This window comes from Mytilinidion resinicola (assembly GCF_010093595.1).
Source record: "Mytilinidion resinicola strain CBS 304.34 unplaced genomic scaffold BDZ99scaffold_13, whole genome shotgun sequence".
Classification (NCBI taxonomy): domain Eukaryota; kingdom Fungi; phylum Ascomycota; class Dothideomycetes; order Mytilinidiales; family Mytilinidiaceae; genus Mytilinidion; species Mytilinidion resinicola.
The window spans coordinates 1,250,802-1,267,251 of record NW_022985449.1 but is presented as its reverse complement, the minus strand read 5'-3'; the positions used below and the strand labels follow the sequence as shown (position 1 = coordinate 1,267,251).

The 16,450-nt window shown below is 51.7% G+C and overlaps 8 protein-coding genes across 8 annotated transcripts in view; 4 read left to right on the top strand and 4 right to left on the bottom strand.

Annotated features, from left to right (window-relative positions):
- The window catches only part of BDZ99DRAFT_464911 (uncharacterized protein), a 1,232-nt gene extending 761 nt beyond the window's left edge, over positions 1 to 471 (bottom strand). The window contains exon 1 of the mRNA XM_033720436.1: positions 235 to 471. Within this exon, the coding sequence (XP_033574980.1) occupies positions 235 to 242 (8 nt within the window). The 5' untranslated portion in view covers positions 243 to 471. The remainder of the gene's footprint in view (positions 1 to 234) is intronic.
- A 177-nt stretch (positions 472 to 648) lies between these two features.
- On the bottom strand, positions 649 to 1,506 carry BDZ99DRAFT_464910 (uncharacterized protein). The gene is made up of 2 exons (XM_033720435.1): positions 1,284 to 1,506; positions 649 to 1,191 (listed from the first exon to the last, which is right to left on the bottom strand). The coding sequence occupies exons 1-2, from the start codon at positions 1,454 to 1,456 to the stop codon at positions 894 to 896; spliced, it is 471 nt and encodes a 156-aa protein (XP_033574979.1). The 5' UTR covers positions 1,457 to 1,506; the 3' UTR covers positions 649 to 893.
- Positions 1,507 to 1,846: 340 nt separating this feature from the next.
- BDZ99DRAFT_447121 (acyltransferase-domain-containing protein) lies at positions 1,847 to 4,562 on the top strand. The gene is made up of 4 exons (XM_033717993.1): positions 1,847 to 2,111; positions 2,166 to 2,409; positions 2,469 to 2,884; positions 2,938 to 4,562. The coding sequence occupies exons 1-4, from the start codon at positions 1,954 to 1,956 to the stop codon at positions 4,313 to 4,315; spliced, it is 2,196 nt and encodes a 731-aa protein (XP_033574978.1). The 5' UTR covers positions 1,847 to 1,953; the 3' UTR covers positions 4,316 to 4,562.
- A 240-nt stretch (positions 4,563 to 4,802) lies between these two features.
- BDZ99DRAFT_522613 (uncharacterized protein) lies at positions 4,803 to 5,782 on the top strand (the record flags this gene model as incomplete). The annotated part of the gene is made up of 2 exons (XM_033725715.1): positions 4,803 to 5,043; positions 5,112 to 5,782. 2 exons carry the CDS (start codon positions 4,803 to 4,805, stop codon positions 5,780 to 5,782), a joined length of 912 nt encoding a protein of 303 aa, XP_033574977.1.
- A 654-nt stretch (positions 5,783 to 6,436) lies between these two features.
- On the bottom strand, positions 6,437 to 9,174 carry BDZ99DRAFT_500283 (uncharacterized protein). Its single transcript, XM_033723710.1, has 6 exons — positions 8,887 to 9,174; positions 8,740 to 8,828; positions 7,646 to 8,365; positions 6,861 to 7,550; positions 6,569 to 6,810; positions 6,437 to 6,518 (listed from the first exon to the last, which is right to left on the bottom strand). The coding sequence occupies exons 1-4, from the start codon at positions 8,972 to 8,974 to the stop codon at positions 6,912 to 6,914; spliced, it is 1,536 nt and encodes a 511-aa protein (XP_033574976.1). The 5' UTR covers positions 8,975 to 9,174; the 3' UTR covers positions 6,437 to 6,518; positions 6,569 to 6,810; positions 6,861 to 6,911.
- On the top strand, positions 8,891 to 9,174 carry BDZ99DRAFT_464907 (uncharacterized protein). The gene has a single exon (XM_033720434.1). The coding sequence runs from the start codon at positions 8,988 to 8,990 to the stop codon at positions 9,141 to 9,143; it is 156 nt and encodes a 51-aa protein (XP_033574975.1). The 5' UTR covers positions 8,891 to 8,987; the 3' UTR covers positions 9,144 to 9,174.
- A 2,617-nt stretch (positions 9,175 to 11,791) lies between these two features.
- Positions 11,792 to 14,030, top strand: BDZ99DRAFT_464904 (MFS general substrate transporter). The gene is made up of 6 exons (XM_033720433.1): positions 11,792 to 12,160; positions 12,213 to 12,246; positions 12,304 to 12,410; positions 12,465 to 12,522; positions 12,576 to 13,375; positions 13,449 to 14,030. The coding sequence occupies exons 1-6, from the start codon at positions 12,016 to 12,018 to the stop codon at positions 13,793 to 13,795; spliced, it is 1,491 nt and encodes a 496-aa protein (XP_033574974.1). The 5' UTR covers positions 11,792 to 12,015; the 3' UTR covers positions 13,796 to 14,030.
- On the bottom strand, positions 14,013 to 16,255 carry BDZ99DRAFT_572880 (cytoplasmic asparaginyl-tRNA synthetase-like protein). Its single transcript, XM_033728241.1, has 4 exons — positions 15,255 to 16,255; positions 14,561 to 15,201; positions 14,157 to 14,501; positions 14,013 to 14,104 (listed from the first exon to the last, which is right to left on the bottom strand). The coding sequence occupies exons 1-3, from the start codon at positions 16,218 to 16,220 to the stop codon at positions 14,375 to 14,377; spliced, it is 1,734 nt and encodes a 577-aa protein (XP_033574973.1). The 5' UTR covers positions 16,221 to 16,255; the 3' UTR covers positions 14,013 to 14,104; positions 14,157 to 14,374.
- Positions 16,256 to 16,450: the final 195 nt, after the last annotated feature.

Sequence of the window (16,450 nt, the reverse complement as noted above, 5' to 3'; positions counted from 1 at the left end):
GGGCGCGGAGCATGGAAAAGGTGGCACTTTAATGCTGCAGCAAGCTGTCTTTTGTGTACACCTGTCTGCCACTGCTTGGGGTGCTTAATGCATTTTTGGGAATCTGAACGAGATAAGACCCTTCGCCTTGGACTATGTGGAAACTCGTTGAAACACCAGACAAGTGCACACGTGAGACGGAGTGCTTGATGAGTGGGCCACTTTTTTCACGCCCAGCGTGGGGGGAAATGGTACCTCGGCATTGTGGCGGTGATGGTGAGTTGATCGATTCGTGTAGAGTGGGAGTGAGGTTGTGTTGATGTAACTGGGTGATTATAGGTAGGTAGTTCGAGGTGGAGAGATTCAAGATATATGTATGGTTCCGGGAACAGATGCAGTAATGACTAGACTCTGAACCAAAAAACTCTTCAAATCGCACGCGGTACTTAGCTTCTTATGTGACATTTCTAACCCCCCATCTCCTGACTACCGCCACGGATTTGTGTTCATGAGTTCCGAGAGCTACCATTGTTTGCTACACATGATATCTGCAAGCCTCGGCGGGCTAGCATGAAGTGGGCATCAAGAGCCGATCGTGGGGGAGGCGAGTGGAGCCCGGGTTAGCGGATACGTGAAAAAGATGACTGGATCAAGGGGGTACGGAACGTATGTAAGTAACAAGATACCCTGACTGAATTTTGATAATAGTACATTATGAGACACTACATAAAAGAAAATTCCGGTTCGCCACAAATTTGTTGCCGCAATGCTGTCGTCGAACGAAAGATGAGATCCAAGCATCGTAACCACGCAGCCTCAGTAACAAGAATCATGCACTGAACTCAAGCCCATAAATCGCTTACTCAAACAACTTCAAGCCATGCTCATCCATCCCTCTCGATTAATTCGCCAGCTCACGCGCCCTGCCTCGCCTTCTCCGCGCAAATCAGTGCAATGATCCGGCTCAGCTCCGCACTCTGCCTGAACTGCTCCTGCTTCACACTCTCTTCGACGTCTTCGCTCGCCGCGAGCTCCTGGCCCACCTTCAGCATCCGGTCCTGCAGCGAGAGCATCTTGGCAAGGGTGTTGTCGAGGAAGGGCGCGCTGAAGGTGATGTTGGTCGGCGAGGAGGTGTTCTGGCCCAGGCGCATTTCGAGCTTGCGTGGGGGCTTTTTGGCTTTGGGAGCTGGGGAGGCGGGTTGTTGGGATGGTCTGGAAGGTGTCAGTGTGGGACGGAGACGAAAAGAAGCGATCAAGACTAAGAGTGACGAGACGGTTTGAAATAGGAAGAGGGGTGAACGTACCTCTCGCGCTCCACAAAGGTAATGTTCTCCGCCATCTCAGCGACTCGGTTTGCGATTCTCGACGCCATGACCTCGTAAGGCGAGGGGATGTGCTGAGGGACGGCGCTGGCTCCGTTCGTGGATGGCTTCTTGGGTCGGGCGACGCCGTTGGAGACTCCGTTGACTGCGGGCATTGCGATTTTTCGATGTGAAAGGTGTAATGTTTAGGAGTATTTTTAAGGTCTACGACCCTATTAGCACTGTATTCAGGTATTGGTCTCGTGTTTCTTGAATGAGCGAAAAGGGTCCTCCGCGTGATATATAAGATGCTATTTTGAATCGCAAGAGACTAGGGAAATGAAAAGGCCTACCGGTTGTGATTGAGAATATGAAGACTGGTGAGAGTACGTAAGGAGACAGCGAGAGGGGATATGATGAAGGGATGCAAGCTTGTGCCACAAAAGTTGGCACTTCCCGCGCCACGCACTACGTCATCTGGGGTAGGGAACAGGGGTGGTTAGTGCAACCCTCTACATACGCTCGCTGTAGATCGTACGTAGCTGTTAACCTTGACCCGCTCTGACAGAAAACGCTCTCAGGTAGTGCCCGTTGTGCCGTTGACGCCGAGTTATGTTGTCCTCTTTCTAAATCTAAACACGCTTTGGTGACTTCAATCAACAACACCGCGAGCATGGCGCCGAAGCCGAAGAAGACAGACCTCGGGGCAGGCCTGAACGTTGCGAAGAAGACGGTCGAGAATCACCCGGCTGGTCCACCGAAACATGGAGAGTTGTCGCAGGCTGAACGAGCCTTTACGTTGGCGTCGACGTTTATGTCGGGAGTTTTGGCGTAAGACTTCTCGATCTGTGAATACAAGCACAAAAAGTAACATTTCGCGAACAGTATAAGCGCATCCCAATTCCTCGGTGCTCCTCTGAAGCTCATCGATCCTGCCTTTTACGATGGATACATGGCATATACGAAAGAGTCGTTCGCGATCTTGATTACCTGTCTAACACAATGGTGGGCCCCAACCGTGGTGCGCGTGAGCGGAGATGAAAGCATGGCCGGCCAGCTTTCACAGATGAAGGATGGCAGTCTGAAATGCAACTTCTCTGATCGGATGGTTATGATGGCAAACCACCAAGTCAGTAAAGTCTCGAAGATTGTTCCCTAGCGTCAAAGTAGTGAGGCTAACAACAACAGCTCTATACCGATTGGCTATATCTTTGGTGGATCGCCTACACAAATGGCATGCACGGCTACATCTACATCATCCTGAAGGAGTCTTTAAAGAACATTCCAATCCTTGGATGGGGTGCTCAGTTCTACAATTTCATCTTTCTATCCCGGAAGTGGGAAGACGACAAGCACCAATTCAAACAACATCTAGCGACACTGAACAAACCAAAGGACCCTATGTGGTTACTCATATTCCCCGAAGGGACGAATCTTTCGCAATCTACGAGAGAGGCCAGCAAAAGATGGGCGGACAAGAACGGATTGCAGGACATGAAACATCAGCTTCTCCCGCGGAGCACCGGGTTACGCTTTTGTTTACAAGAATTGCGGGAAACCAGTCATTGGCTCTATGATTGCACCATTGCCTACGAAGGTGTTCCGTAAGCAATGATCCAAATCTCTTATCACACAAATATACTAACCAGCCATGAAGTCCCGGTCAGTTCGGGCAAGATATTTTTACCCTTCGATCCTCTTTCTTCGAAGGCCGTCCCCCAAAGTCAGTCAATATGCACTGGCGACGATTCCACGTCGACTCCATTCCGATAGACAACCCGAAGGCCTTCGACGTCTGGCTTAGAAATCGATGGAGAGAAAAGGATTACCTGCTTGAATACTTCACCCGTCACAGCAAGTTCCCAGCCGACGACTACTGGAAAGATCAGCTCGATGTTAGCGATACGAGCTCGGGCAGTCATAGCATTAGAAACGTTGCTCCAGCAGCTCGCATGATTGAGACCGAGGTCAAATCTGGCAGCTGGAACGAGTTCGTCAAGATATTCGCTCCGATAACAAGTGTCATGATGGCACTTACTCTGGCATATGGAGCTTCCCCAGCTGATCTACCTATCCCGGGAGGGACAGAGTTCCTCACACAGCAAATGGGGGCTCTTTTAGGAGCGGGAGACGCAGCAATGAAAGGACCCCCAAATCCGGAACAAATGGAGAAACTCATCGAGGGAGCGGCTAAAATGTCAGCCGCACAGACTGTGGAACCCAAGAACCAGGATAAGGTGCAAAGGCTGACACAAGAGCATCTTGCTCAGTTGGTGAAAGAGAGTGCCATCAAAAATGGCATGGTCTTGCCAAATGGCCTTCCGACAGTAGGCCAAAAGCGAAAGGCCGTATCTACCGTGGGGCCTCCAAGACGAACACCAATTGGTACCCAGAAGTACCCTCCCAAAGCACAAAGTGTGGCAAACCTACGAAGTACGCGAGGTCCAAGCACTGCTACCAAACAACCGGCACTTCCCTTGAAAGCAAAACCGGCACCTTCAGGCCCAATGACGACTGTGATGACCAAGTCAGGAGTTCCAATCCAAGTAGCCAAGAGCGAGGTCGAAAAAGTAAAAGGCGGCGGCGTTGTCATGACCAAATCAGGCATTCCAATTCATATCTCCAAAGGCGAGGCGGAGAAAGCGCAAAGTGGCAGAACGTTCACGACGGCATCTGGTGTTACTATCCAGGTATCTCCAAGTATCGGGAATCCAGTGAAAAGGGAGTCCAAGCCGGCGGCTTCAGGCTCTGGGCCTAAGTCTTTAGGAAAGGTCGGTCCCCAGGCGTCTCAGAAGCCGGCAGTTAAACCGACGACGAAGCCAACAATACCGAAGACGATACAGCAGAAGCCGAAAGCAAACCAAGGCTTGGCTGTCCAGAATCCTCCCGTCAGGAAGCCAGTCACAGCACCAAAGACTGCGGCGAAACCAGCTGGCTCTCAGCTGAATGGTGCTACTCCGAAGAAGCAGCCAGCCTCAACCGGCCCACCAAAGATCCAGGCCCCTAAGACTACACCTAAAAAACTAGCGACATAATGTTGTTTGTGAATGTGCTACCAAATAGCTGATGATTCTTGTATGATAATGTTTCTAGCACGGCGTTTTGGGTCATTGGGTTGATGATGTTCTAGATTAACATGGTTGCTATACGCAGCAACCATTTGGTTTGCCCGGTTATGCTACTATTCTGGAAGGGATCTATAGGGTTCGAAGTTCAAAATGAATACTACCGTCATGGGAGACAAAGATAGCTTGCCAAAATGCACATGCCACATGAAGCTATACCCCTTCCTCCGCATTTTTGAATCGTGCCTCTCTACACCACAACATCTTCACTGCAAGTTTTGATCATCATGATTCCAACGCCCTTCGCGTATAGTCCTTAAATATCGGTTGTACCACATTGAAGAGCACGTGACCACGATCCGCGCTGTGCCAATCCTCCGCACTCCACCCTTGCATCCCAGCCGCTTCGACGTCATTTGGAGGCAAGATGCAGCACTCCAGAACAGGAATCTCCAGGATGCCACAAGGCCAACCACAGATCTGTGGCGCCACTTTGTATTCCATCGAAACCGTCATTCTCTCTTCCATACTCTGTCTTTCCACATATCTCGTCATCATGGACTTCATTTCCAACATCATATCCAACAGCGTCGCTGGCTTTGTCGACGCCGGCACTCGCGCAGCTGGTGGATTCGCAGGTGATGCATTGATCAAAGCAGGGGATATCATTGAGAACACTGGACGCGGCGTTGGAACGAGTACGGCCAACAGCAAGCCTTGCGCTCTTCTCAGTCCATATATCGACAGCTAACGTGTTCTATTATAGGTGTAGAAGCCGCTGCGACAAGCTACGGCACTAAGATCGCAGGCCAGGGTGCTGTCAACAGCGTCAAGGGCAGCACACCTAAGAAGGCGATAACCGCTGGAAAGCCCGCCGGTGCGCAACGATCTTACTCAAGTCCTGCGTCTACATCCACGAAAAAGACAGCAACGCCGATTGGAGCAAATAAGTACCCTGGCGGGAAGATTGGTGGAACTCCCATCGGCGCAAACAAGAAGCACCCAGGCGGCAAGACTGGGCCGACTCCTATCGGCGCAAACAAGCACCCAGGCGGCAAGATTGGGCCGACTCCTATCGGCGCAAACAAGTACCCAGGCGGAACAAACAAGTCTCTACCTACAGTTAAGCCAGCTGCGACGAAGAAGCCTGCGTTGGCGGGTGCACCCAAGCCATATCCAAGCTCGAGCTCCAAGCCCGATGCCTCAAAGCCGAAGCCTTATCCAGGCACAACTACCTATCCATCCAAGAAGCCTTCTGGCGGAGCTTCCGCATCGAAGGAGGCGGACAAACCATACCCGGGAACGAGCACAATACCAGGGTCGGGAAAGAAGACAGCAGTAAAGGCGGGAAAGCCTAAGCCGTTGGCGTCGTCTTATACGCCGCCGAGCAAGGCCGGGGACAAGTTCAGTAGGCACTTGCCTGAGATAAAAGTCTGAATGGGTTGGGCTGGTTTAGCTATGACTATTGGGAGGAGTAGGAAATTGGTATGGTACTGGGGTTATATTGCGGATACATATATGGCGTTGGGGCACTCCTGGCAATTGTAGGAAGGTGGGAAATCTATGAGTCAAGTGGTTCTCCAATTTACAGTCTCTTGGTTTTACGTTGCAAGTCGCAAATTACTTGCCTTGTGAGGCTCACTCGACACTTGCGCTGGGTGGGAATTCAATACATGATCTGGTGGTCTAATTTGCAGTGTCTAGAACGGTAAATCTTTTCCATATTTCGACGAGCACACCGGGGCACCACATAACGTTGCAGCCATGAGAAATGTCAACGAAAGTGATATTCCAATTCACGGGTAGAGCAGTTTACATCAAACTCATTTTAGAACGCCATTTAAGGCACCTCCGACCGTAGCAGCTGAATATGTTTCATGTCCATAAACTGCGGTCTAATCTACAGCTTTCAAAACTTTACACATACACTTCAAACGATCAACCTTCCAGGGTCCTTTCAAATCGTTGCAGCCACGGGTAGTACAGCTACACATATGTTCCAATGCATAACATCACAGAATCACATTATCATAGCATGGTTATCACGCAGAGAGTAGAGATCAAGAGTATTGGGCGGGGAGGGGGGAAGAAGTCCATATTACCAAAAACAGCTACACTACGTCCTCATCATCTTCCGCATATGGCACCATTTCTCTCATTACAAGTTCACATCCTGAAAGAATCAGTAACACGGCTGACAAGAAGGGTGGCAGTAAAACTTACAAAAGCAGTAAGATTCGATAGCCACCATCCACCTGACGTGTCGCAGTAGGGGCCTAAAACCACCTCCGAACGAGTCACTCGAAAGGCAGTAAAAGAAGATCTGGTGACATTTAAAGTAATACTATGAAGGGGGAAGGGTGGTAAGACTTACAAAAGGATCGAGAGCTAGTGGCCAGCCACCCTTCACGTAGGGGCCTCAGACCGCCTCCCGACAAGCCCACTAAGGTTCGTGAAAACGTATTCTGCGAGGCTTAGCGACGAAGCTATGGAGAGAAGCAGCAGTAAGACTTACGAAAGAAACTAGGTTCATTCACCACCATCCTCCGCTCACGGTAGGGGACTATCAACCTCCTCCCGGAATCGCGGCGAAGCTCTCAGAAACGCCAGAATCCGACCGTTTCCGTTCCGAGTCGTGGCCATCCGGGCTCGAGGGGTGGAGGTGAAGTGAAGAAGAAGTAAAGGCTGACCGCTTACGCTTCGTTCCCGAGAAGACCGCGTTTCGTGGGCACCAGTCGGACGCTGAAGAGTCGAAGTGTGTCGTTTGTTGGCCACCCCAAGAGGGTGCTTTGTCACGCTGAGGGCCCCATTTCCTGAACGGAGGTGGAGAGACCGGCCGGTACCCACTCGGACTAACAAGTCGAGAATTAACGAAAAAGGGGGCGACGCGGTCAAACTTAGCTTGTTGTGCCTCCCGCTCATGACCACCCATGAGCTCGAAGTAGCCACCCGGCTTGACCTGGGACCGCTTGGCTGCTAGCTTCAACTGGCGCTCTGTAATGTTATCCTCCAAAGAGGCTATCACGTTCTCGGCTACCTTGAAGAAGTTCGCAGTTTCCTTGTCATCCCGGAAACGGGGGACGTCTTTCTGGTTGATCTTGTCGAGCTTCGGCTGCCAGCGGCCTCTCTCATCTCTCCAACACTCCAATATAGCCTCCTTACCTGGCCTCCACGCAGCGACCATGGCCGCAAATTCCAGAAGAGACTAGTGAACAGCTCGTGTCCTGCCTTGCCGTGAAACAAGGACAGGTCGAGCTGCCACATCTCATGATTAGTAGGGGGAGAAGGGGCCATACATACCTGAGAGTCCACCGTGTTCTCCCGTGCCGGCTTCCACTTGAACAGATCGCCATCTGTGTAGAAGCGGTATTCACGCGGAGGGGTTAGTATAAGACCGTCAGTCCCGTGATGGACGATCTCCATCTCCTTCAGACACTTCTCCACGTCACCTGCCGGCAGGAACTTCTTCACCGTCACCAATACTGGCATCGGAGCAGCTTTTCCTTTAAGTTCCCCCTCGAATTTTTTTGCAAAACCAAGCCTCGACGTCAACTTCTTCTGGACGATACTTGCGCCACCGTACGCGAGACAGTCGAACACAAGGAAAACGACGCCGGAAAACGTGTCATCGTTGTGAACGACTACCTCGATGTCGAGAACGACGTCATCGCAGACCTGCGCAATGGGAGTACGAGTATCAACACGGTGGAAGGAGTACTTGCGATCAACCAAGTATATTGCCTGCCCTCCTGTCCGGAAATCCTTTGTGTACCACAAGAAAGCTCGGACTCCATCCGTTTTCTCGCACACCATATACCCCGAGAGATCGCGACGCAAGTGTCCTCGAGTGAGAGACACAGGCTGCGCCCTAAGGAATTTCCTCCTCGGCTCGTGCCCGAGAATGGCCTCCAGGCCCTTGCGTAGATGCCGCGCGACACTGTGAGGCTGTAAGCGAGGGGGAGGGCAGGACTCACCTTGACCTTGACAATCCTGGCTCGCAAAGGCCAACGAAAAGGGGGTCTGTAAAAACGTCATGCCTGATATGAGCTACTGAGCGTGATCCGTGACGGCTGACATCCATGTCGAGCACCCGGGCTGGTTACCAGGTGTCTAATGGCATTCACGCATCCTACCAGGGGAATACAGCATGTGTGGTTAGCGGTTTGTCACCTAAGGTACGATCTACCGAGAGAGACCTTGACGCCGGGCACGTTGATATCCCGGACGGCGATTCGCCCCTTTTGGGTGGCTCTCTCATCACAGTCCTCCAACTAAGCACGTCACCCTTATGCCACGAGGACACTCTGAACCGCGATGGGCCCGGCTCCCCTCCAGACAGTCGCGAAGGTCCACGTTCCGGACGGTTTGGCGTGTTCGTGATTGCTTTTGCGTACCGGTTCCCACCGTTGAGCAGCTGGTTTGCCGGTTTTTGCTCTACCGGCGAAGAGATATAGTTTGTTCCATTCTGCTCTTTCGCTTCGCTCTTGGTGCGATCAAGTGTAGTAAGCTGTTGGGATAGGCTTTACGGGAGGAGTACGTACCTGGACTCGGGTTGTAACAGCTACAACCTAGGATCAACAACTCATACGGTTCACGGTCACCTACGTACAGACTTGGAGTTGCTGGCATAGTAGCTGCCTACATGCCTAGCCAGTTACAACTTCTACAGAGAGGGGTTGGGGTACGGTGGCCTACCCTGCCTAATGCTGCCTACTGCTGCCTCCAATTAGTGCTTCTGCCTATGCATACAGTCACTTCCTACGTAGTATATAGTTTGGCCTTCGGGCCCCCGAAATAAGACAGAGTTCACATCAATTTTCAACCTGAGTCCTGGTGTGATCCCCCCGAGGGGGGATGAAGGAGAGAAGGAGGAGGGCAGGTTGGAGAATATTATATAGTAAATGGGATGTGAAAATTTTACTCGGTACCGTAGTTGACAAGCTACGAGTCATTATAAAAGAAAATTCCAAGATGCAAAAACTTTTACTCATTCCGTGGTTTAAAAGCACCACTAGACTATGATAGGTTGAATTGAACAAGAGCTACGTATCAAGAACATTACAGGCTCTATTAGGAAAGAACACCAGCATGTATGGTTACGTTGCTTTAGCTGGCGATGTCAACATTTCGAAGTTCCGCCTCCGAGCACGCCTCATTCTCGAGGATGTCTCCAAAGGTGTTCCCTAAATGAACTGTAGATCGAATATACGTTGAATATGGCCTAGGTTTTGTCTTCGCCAGCTTTCCATTGTGTCTGAAACTGAAGTCCTTGAGCATTAAATATCCCACAGTGTGGAATTAGCTGAATTTGAAGAGTGAAGCTGTCCAGCTAAGAAGTATGATGATCCGCCGAGTGTATCAATAAAAGTTGAGATAGGGCGCAACAGCTTGTTAAGCGCCATGAATAACTCAAAAGCATTAGGCGTTTAATGCTACAAACGAGCAGTGATCTCTCCCCAATGTAATATCAATGGACGTAGGATTTGAGTACCTTCATTGCATGAAGCCGAAGGGCTGAAAGCTTCACACCATGCTCATCGGCTCGTGCCACGGCGAGGTGTCTCAGAACCTTCAAGACCTTTTCATGATCGTCCTAATTATGGCAGACATCTCGTCTTTGATCATTTTATAGTTCTCCAAACACAGACAAGCTCCAGTGCTCTAGCCTATTCAAGAATGGCTCACGCTCGGTAGAATCCCGAGACGGGTCCATCACCAAACCTTAATCGAATCTCATCGCAACATTTTCATGCATCACGCTCAAAGGTATCGTCCACCACTCTAAGCTTATTGTCGTTCCAGAAAGATATCAGGCTCAATACTTATCCTCATCTGCCTCGCTGCAGGGACCTGACCTTCGCTGATGAGGCAGTCCCATAAAGTTCCGTGTCAAGGTAATCTGCAAGCTTTGCAATGAGCAAAGCAGCGTACGAGTCAGACGACCCTATTCTCTACTCCTTTTGCAGAATATGTGCACAGGCCAGCGTCAGCGAACTGACCCGATCTATACAGTTGTACAGTAACTATGCCAGCCCAAGAGAGCCGCGGATAAGGGCTGCAAGATCTGTAAGGTCTTCGAATCGATGCTTCTACTATTTGCCGAGGTGTCATCACGCTCTTTAGGGTTGCTGAAGATACCGTGGTCGTTAATCAGAAAGTCACTTCGGAGCTTCCAAATCTTCGCTAGCATTGAGAAAGAGAGTTAAGTAAGAAGTACATGGGGGTACAGGTAATCATTTACTTCTTACTGTCTTAGTTCGCTATTATCATGCTTTAATTACTCCACGCGGTCTCTTCACCGCCTCTTTCGCCACAGCTTCATTCTGGCAGCTTCAGATGAGAGTATGCACACTTCGCTCACATACGTTGAGGTGATCGCCGTCAATCTCGTACTGTTTTACAAGGCCACGCGGAAGGTCAGTTCATGGAAAGAAAGTGCAAAGCCCGTGGAGAGATTCCACACTTGCAAGCCGATGGACACCAACCTTGGAGATACCTCGTCGCAAGGCTTTCAATCTCAGCTATGCTCTCCATCAAGAACACGGTCCGTGTTACTCTTCCCTGCTGTAAAGAGGTTTAAATGGATAACAGGTGTTCCTGTGTTTCTCCTTCGCATAGGCCTCGGGACTTTTCACGTCAATCATCTGGTGGAAATTTCTTGATCCTATAGGAGCTCTAGAAGAGCCGGATACCTACGCCAGAACTAGGGATATGGACTCGAGTATACCATCGAACGTGGCGTTCGAACGTTAGATGATTACTCTAATCCGATTCTAGTTATCTCCAAACTTCACTTTGCTACGGTATGAATGTGGGGCCCTTTCAGTAATAGAAACCCGTCCAAAGAAGTTCCCTGGCCCTGCCCACTATAGTAGCTCTCGCATGGCAGCATGATACGATTCCGAGAGCGTCGAGATCCTATCACCGGTCGTTGAGCATAGATCAGTGGACCGTTGTTGATCAGAGTCTAGACTGTCAATGTCAATCGCTAGCTCTATGTCAGATAAGATTGGTCTAAAGCATCAAGATTATACAACAGGGTAACGTACGTTGAGATCCTATGTCACGATGTCAAGACGTTCAGCCTCGCCAAGTTGGGCCTGAATGCTTGTCGGAAATCAAGATTCACCCTTACCATATTGGGAGCTAGCCTCCTGCACGCCGATGATCATTTGGTCATGGCTTCACGATCCCCGCCTTTTTTCAAGCGCACGTTGTTCGGCAGATCAAACCCCGACGCGACGATCTAACGTTCGGGCTAGTATTTAGCCTTGTGACGCCCTCCATCCCTTGATCCCTCCCCTCCCCGCCTCTCTGCTGTTGTTCCGCAGGTGATGCACCAATCGATTCCCTATTGCAGCATCTCCGTAGAACCACCTACAACGTTCACCTCCCCCACTTCCACAGAAGAGCCCGACCCCCACCCCGACCCCCAGGGCCAGGGCACCCATCTCTTGTGCGACTGAAATTTCGAGACGGCGGTCAGCAAGCGTTTCACTAGCGCTACCTAATCGGGCAATCCGAAGTCCCCCATTCGACGGAAAAATCACTGCTCTACTCTAGCGCGAGACCCCGCAGATCCTCGAGACGGGGTGTGCACGTTAATATAGATTAGCCTTTCTCTCTGACTCTGATCGCCGAGTTTTCAATTCGACTTCAGCTGGGCAATAATGGACGATACCGAGAAAGCTCCCGAGGCCTGGAGACGGGAAGACGCGACCGTCGAGAATGCGCAGCCTCTCATTGACCCTGACATACAGAGGAGGGTTGTGAAGAAGTTCGATCGTCATATCATTCCGCTGGTTATGGCGTTGTGTAAGACTTCCACGCGGTTCCTTGTCGATAGTGTATCTAACTCGATATCTAGATCTTCTGGCGTTCCTTGACCGGTCCAACATTGGGTAAGATGCCATGAAATAGAAGACTAGAGCAACAAACTAATCTGATTGTTGCTAAAGAAATGCTCGAATCGCCGGGATGAGTACGGACTTGGACCTGACAGGTGACCGATACGACTGGCTATTGACCATCTTCTATATCCCGTATATCATCTTCGAGTTCTTCGGCAAGTCACCCTCAGGCCAGCAGAAGAAGCACACAACCGCTAACAACTTCCCAGCCATGATGTGGAAAATCGTGCCTCCACACATGTGGTGCGCTTTCGTCGTTTTCTCATGGTAACCACCAACCACCACTCTCCCCAACCTCGCTCCTCGACTAACACTCCCAGGGGCCTCGTCTCAACCCTCCAAGCCGGCATACACACATGGGGCGCCGAAATGGCCCTCCGCTTCCTTATGGGCGCCACCGAAGCCGCCTATGGCCCCGGCATTCCTTATCTGCTTAGCTTCTTCTACCTCCGCCACGAAGTTGGCTTCCGCTGCGGCATCTTTCTCTCCGCCGCGCCTCTCGCCAACACCTTCGCAGGTGCTCTAGCGTACGGCATCACGTCCGGGCACTCGGCCATCGCAAACTGGCGCGTCCTCTTCCTCGTCGAGGGCCTGCCCACCATCGCCATGGCCGCCGTCGCCTTCTTCTTCCTCCCCGACTCGCCCGAAAAGGCCCGCTTCCTGAGCGAAGAGGAGAAGCGCGTTGCCAAAGCGCGGGGGGTATCGCAAGTCGGCGACACCCAGCGCATCGGCGGCATCGTCTGGAGAGACATCGGCGCCGTCCTGATCGACCCCAAGGCCTGGTTCACGGGGCTGATGTACTTCAGCTGCAACGTCAGCTTCTCATCGCTGCCCGTCTTCCTGCCCACGATCCTGAAGGAGATGGGCTTCTCGTCCGTCAACGCGCAGGGGCTGACCGCGCCGCCCTTCTTCGTGTCCTTCCTGCTGACCGTCGGCACGACGTACATCGCGGACCGCACGCAGCAGCGCGGATTCATGCTCATGGTGCTGACGGCGATGGGCGGTGTCGGCTACGTGATTCTGGCCACCGCGAAGAACGTGGGCGCGCGGTACTTCGGCGTGTTCCTGGCGGCCGGGGGCGTCTTTCCGGCGATTGCGAATATCTTGCCGTGGGTGTTGAGTATGCCGCCCTTCTCTTTCTCCTAGTCCACCCCTGAAGTTACACTCAGAAGCTAATTACCTTCCTTCGTTAGACAACCAAGGCTCCGATACCCGCCGCGGCGCAGGCATTGTGCTCCTCAATCTTGTCGGCCAGTGCGGTCCCCTCCTGGGCACACGCCTGTACCCCTCGAACGAAGGCCCCTTCTACCACAAGGGTCAGGCCGTGTGCGCGGCATTCATGTTCTTCACTACTTTCCTCGTCATCAGCCTGCGGACGCTGCTGGCGTGGGAGAACCGGAAGCTGGACCGGCAGTATGGGACTTTGGAGGAGCAGAAGACTAGGACGGAGCTGGCGGTGATGAGTGAGGATGGCAAGGGAGGGGCGAAGGAGGGGGCGGGACTGGAGAATTATGGGCCAACTTTCAGGTATGTTTTGTGAGTTGGGGGCATTGAGATAGGAGGGGGGTTCAGGGGAGAGTTTTCTGGTACCTGAGCGAGGTTCATGAACAGCGAGTGGTATGATGAATGCACATCTTAGCGGTATCGCTTTGGATCCTAGCAGCACCATATACACACTGGTACTATTACTCTCAGTTTGAAATGTGCATCTAAGATCATGCTTGCAGTGCATCCCATCTTGAAGAAGGGTTCTGTTTAGCATCTTTCTTTTGGTTTCTGGGCTGTTATGCCCTGTGCGGAGCAGTCAAAAAGACAGCCAGTTCACATATTTCGTGGCTCTCGGTATCTGTAAGTAAGTCAAGCAAGCACCCAGCAAGTGTTACTCACATATCAGCAGAGACTGGAAAATGGGGTATATGAAGTCTTTTCCGTATCTTCAAAATAGACACCTGGCCGTCTACTAAGGCATGAAATCTATCTGTTCCATTCGCTTCGTTCCAGACCGGATTTGTTGTCAAACGGAAATACAAAACCTTAAACCGTAGTAAAACCTCTTAATGGCCGGACATAGCGTATATCGCAGTCACCGTGAAAGTATTGGAAGCAACACAATGTTTCATTAAGGCTTGCAGCGACCGAAGTAGCGAGGGTACAAGCAACAGTCCCTGACGGTGTGCTGCTTGCATAGCCAAGCCAAGAAACGCTCTAGGCCGAGACCATAGCCGCCGTGGGGAGAGGTGCCGTACCTGAAGTGGTCAAATTAGCAATGGTTCCATTCCACGCTCAGTGAAGAGGTGTCACTTACTTCCTCTGATCCGTGTACCAGTAGTACGCCGCCGGATCTATCTTCTCTCGGTCGAACGCCGCCATAAGCTCGTCGTAGTCCCACATCCTCATAGAACCACCCACGATCTCACCAACGCCGGGCATGAGACAATCGACACTCTCCGTGACACGCGGGTCATCTTTGTCTTTAGGCATGTAGAAAGCTTTGATCTCAGCGGGGAAGTGGGTGAGGAAGATGGGGCGGTTGATGATATCGGTCATCTTGCGCTCAGCCGCTTCGGCGATGTCGTCGCCGAACTTGTGTGGTCGCGGCGCTTCGCCTTCCTCTTCGATATCGATGTTGTGTTCCACTAGCCAATCGATTGCCTCGCTGTATCTCATGCGCAAGAAAGGCCGCTCAGGCATCTTGAACTCTGGGTGGAGGTCGAGGATGTATTGCTTAGTGGTCGGATCTGAGAGGGTGACCTCGAGAACTCGGCACATGACATGCTCGAGGTGCTCCAGGAGGTCGTCAAAGGTGATGAAGTCGAGTTCCGCTTCAACGTGGGCGTACTCAGCGAGATGGCGGCGCGTTAGGGATTTCTCTGCGCGGAAGGACTTCTCGATACAGAAGACATCTCCCATGGACGGTAGACATGTCTCTAGGTACAGTTGCGAGGACTAGCACACGCTTAGCGGTTTTGGTCAACTCCATTTTGGAACGCACGCATTACCTGGGTAAGGTATGCCGTCTCGTTGTAGTAGGGCAACCCAAAGAGCGTCGCTCCACCTTCGACCTGGGTCTGGACCAGGGCCGGAGGGCTGACTTTGCGCATTCGCAGCTCCTTGTATACAGAGTTGAATGCAAATTCGACGGCATCGCGGACGATCATGACCTTCGAAGCGGTCTCTCCTCTGAGGGTAAGATGTCGCAGATCGAGAAGTGTTGCGTGATCCGTGTCTTTGGAGACTCTGTTAGTGATAGCATCGTCGCCGCCAGCGGCCTTTCCGACGATCTTATAGTAATCGGCATGAAGTTCACGGCCGTTGGGCGCATGTGCTCCTTCTGGGACCGCGCGCAGCTCTCCCAGGATCTCCATGCTCGACTCGCGGGTCAAGGTCAAGGCATCGTAGGTCTTGGCCAATTGTCCCGTGAGGATGACTTGCATAAAGCCATAGCCATCGCGCAGCGTTATGAACATGTTCTCCTTCTGCCGCCTCTCTCGGTGTACTCGTCCGAATATCCTCACTCTTGTACCCTTGACATCCTTGCCATCGCCCAGCTTGATCGTCTCTGGGTCCGTGTTGTCCAGCTTGATTCGGATTGCCTTTGGCAGGCTCTTATCTTCCTCAATCACAATCTTTTTTGCTTCATCAAGCACCTTCTTCCGGTCTGCATCCTCTTTCGACCTCTGCACGAGCAGCTCTTGTTCTCGGGCTGCTTTCTTCTGGTATTGAGCGGCATAGTTCTTGGCTTTCTTAAGAGCAGCCTTGGCCGCGGGCTTCCATTCTAACCTAGTAGCAGCATCGGAGCCTTCGGGGACGTCCCCCGAGGTGGATTTTCGGGCGAGGAATTTGGGCGAGTCGCCGTGGGTCAGGACAGCGAAGCCGAGGGTTTTGTATGGGGAGGACTCGGTGCCTTGCTGGGAGGGGGTATCTTCGCCGACATCTTCGTCGATATAGAAGGTGGGCTCGGCCATTCTGAAGCAATTGACGTGGAGTTTTTAGTGCTGTGTCGTGTGTTTGCGAAATATTTATGACGGTGTTGAAAAGGTGGGAGTCACTAGGGCGCTTGGGCCGCTTCTTTGATTAGATTACGACCTGACTCTATAGGTTCAAGGTGGCACACTGAGCGTTGGAACATGAGTCGAACTCTTCCTTAAAGTAATCTTCTGGAGAAATTGTACAAATTATCCGTGTAAAAGCGAGG

Excerpts from the sequence above, each read along its gene's own strand:
- BDZ99DRAFT_464910 (XM_033720435.1), bottom strand. The coding sequence starts at position 1,456 with ATGCCCGCAGTCAACGGAGTCTCCAACGGCGTCGCCCGACCCAAGAAG. Across the intron at positions 1,192-1,283 it reads ACCTTTGTGGAGCGCGAGAG|ACCATCCCAACAACCCGCCT; the intron begins GTACGTTCACCC and ends GACACCTTCCAG.
- BDZ99DRAFT_447121 (XM_033717993.1), top strand. The coding sequence starts at position 1,954 with ATGGCGCCGAAGCCGAAGAAGACAGACCTCGGGGCAGGCCTGAACGTT. Across the intron at positions 2,112-2,165 it reads TTTATGTCGGGAGTTTTGGC|TATAAGCGCATCCCAATTCC; the intron begins GTAAGACTTCTC and ends TTTCGCGAACAG. Across the intron at positions 2,885-2,937 it reads ATTGCCTACGAAGGTGTTCC|TCCCGGTCAGTTCGGGCAAG; the intron begins GTAAGCAATGAT and ends CCAGCCATGAAG.
- BDZ99DRAFT_500283 (XM_033723710.1), bottom strand. The coding sequence starts at position 8,974 with ATGCCAGCAACTCCAAGTCTGTACGTAGGTGACCGTGAACCGTATGAG. Across the intron at positions 8,366-8,739 it reads CTGCTCAACGGTGGGAACCG|ACCCCCTTTTCGTTGGCCTT; the intron begins GTACGCAAAAGC and ends ACGTTTTTACAG. Across the intron at positions 7,551-7,645 it reads AGAACACGGTGGACTCTCAG|TCTCTTCTGGAATTTGCGGC; the intron begins GTATGTATGGCC and ends GCTGTTCACTAG.
- BDZ99DRAFT_464907 (XM_033720434.1), top strand. The coding sequence starts at position 8,988 with ATGCCTAGCCAGTTACAACTTCTACAGAGAGGGGTTGGGGTACGGTGG.
- BDZ99DRAFT_464904 (XM_033720433.1), top strand. The coding sequence starts at position 12,016 with ATGGACGATACCGAGAAAGCTCCCGAGGCCTGGAGACGGGAAGACGCG. Across the intron at positions 12,411-12,464 it reads TATCATCTTCGAGTTCTTCG|CCATGATGTGGAAAATCGTG; the intron begins GCAAGTCACCCT and ends ACAACTTCCCAG. Across the intron at positions 13,376-13,448 it reads TATCTTGCCGTGGGTGTTGA|ACAACCAAGGCTCCGATACC; the intron begins GTATGCCGCCCT and ends TTCCTTCGTTAG.
- BDZ99DRAFT_572880 (XM_033728241.1), bottom strand. The coding sequence starts at position 16,220 with ATGGCCGAGCCCACCTTCTATATCGACGAAGATGTCGGCGAAGATACC. Across the intron at positions 15,202-15,254 it reads AGACGGCATACCTTACCCAG|TCCTCGCAACTGTACCTAGA; the intron begins GTAATGCGTGCG and ends AGCGTGTGCTAG. Across the intron at positions 14,502-14,560 it reads TGGTACACGGATCAGAGGAA|GTACGGCACCTCTCCCCACG; the intron begins GTAAGTGACACC and ends TGACCACTTCAG.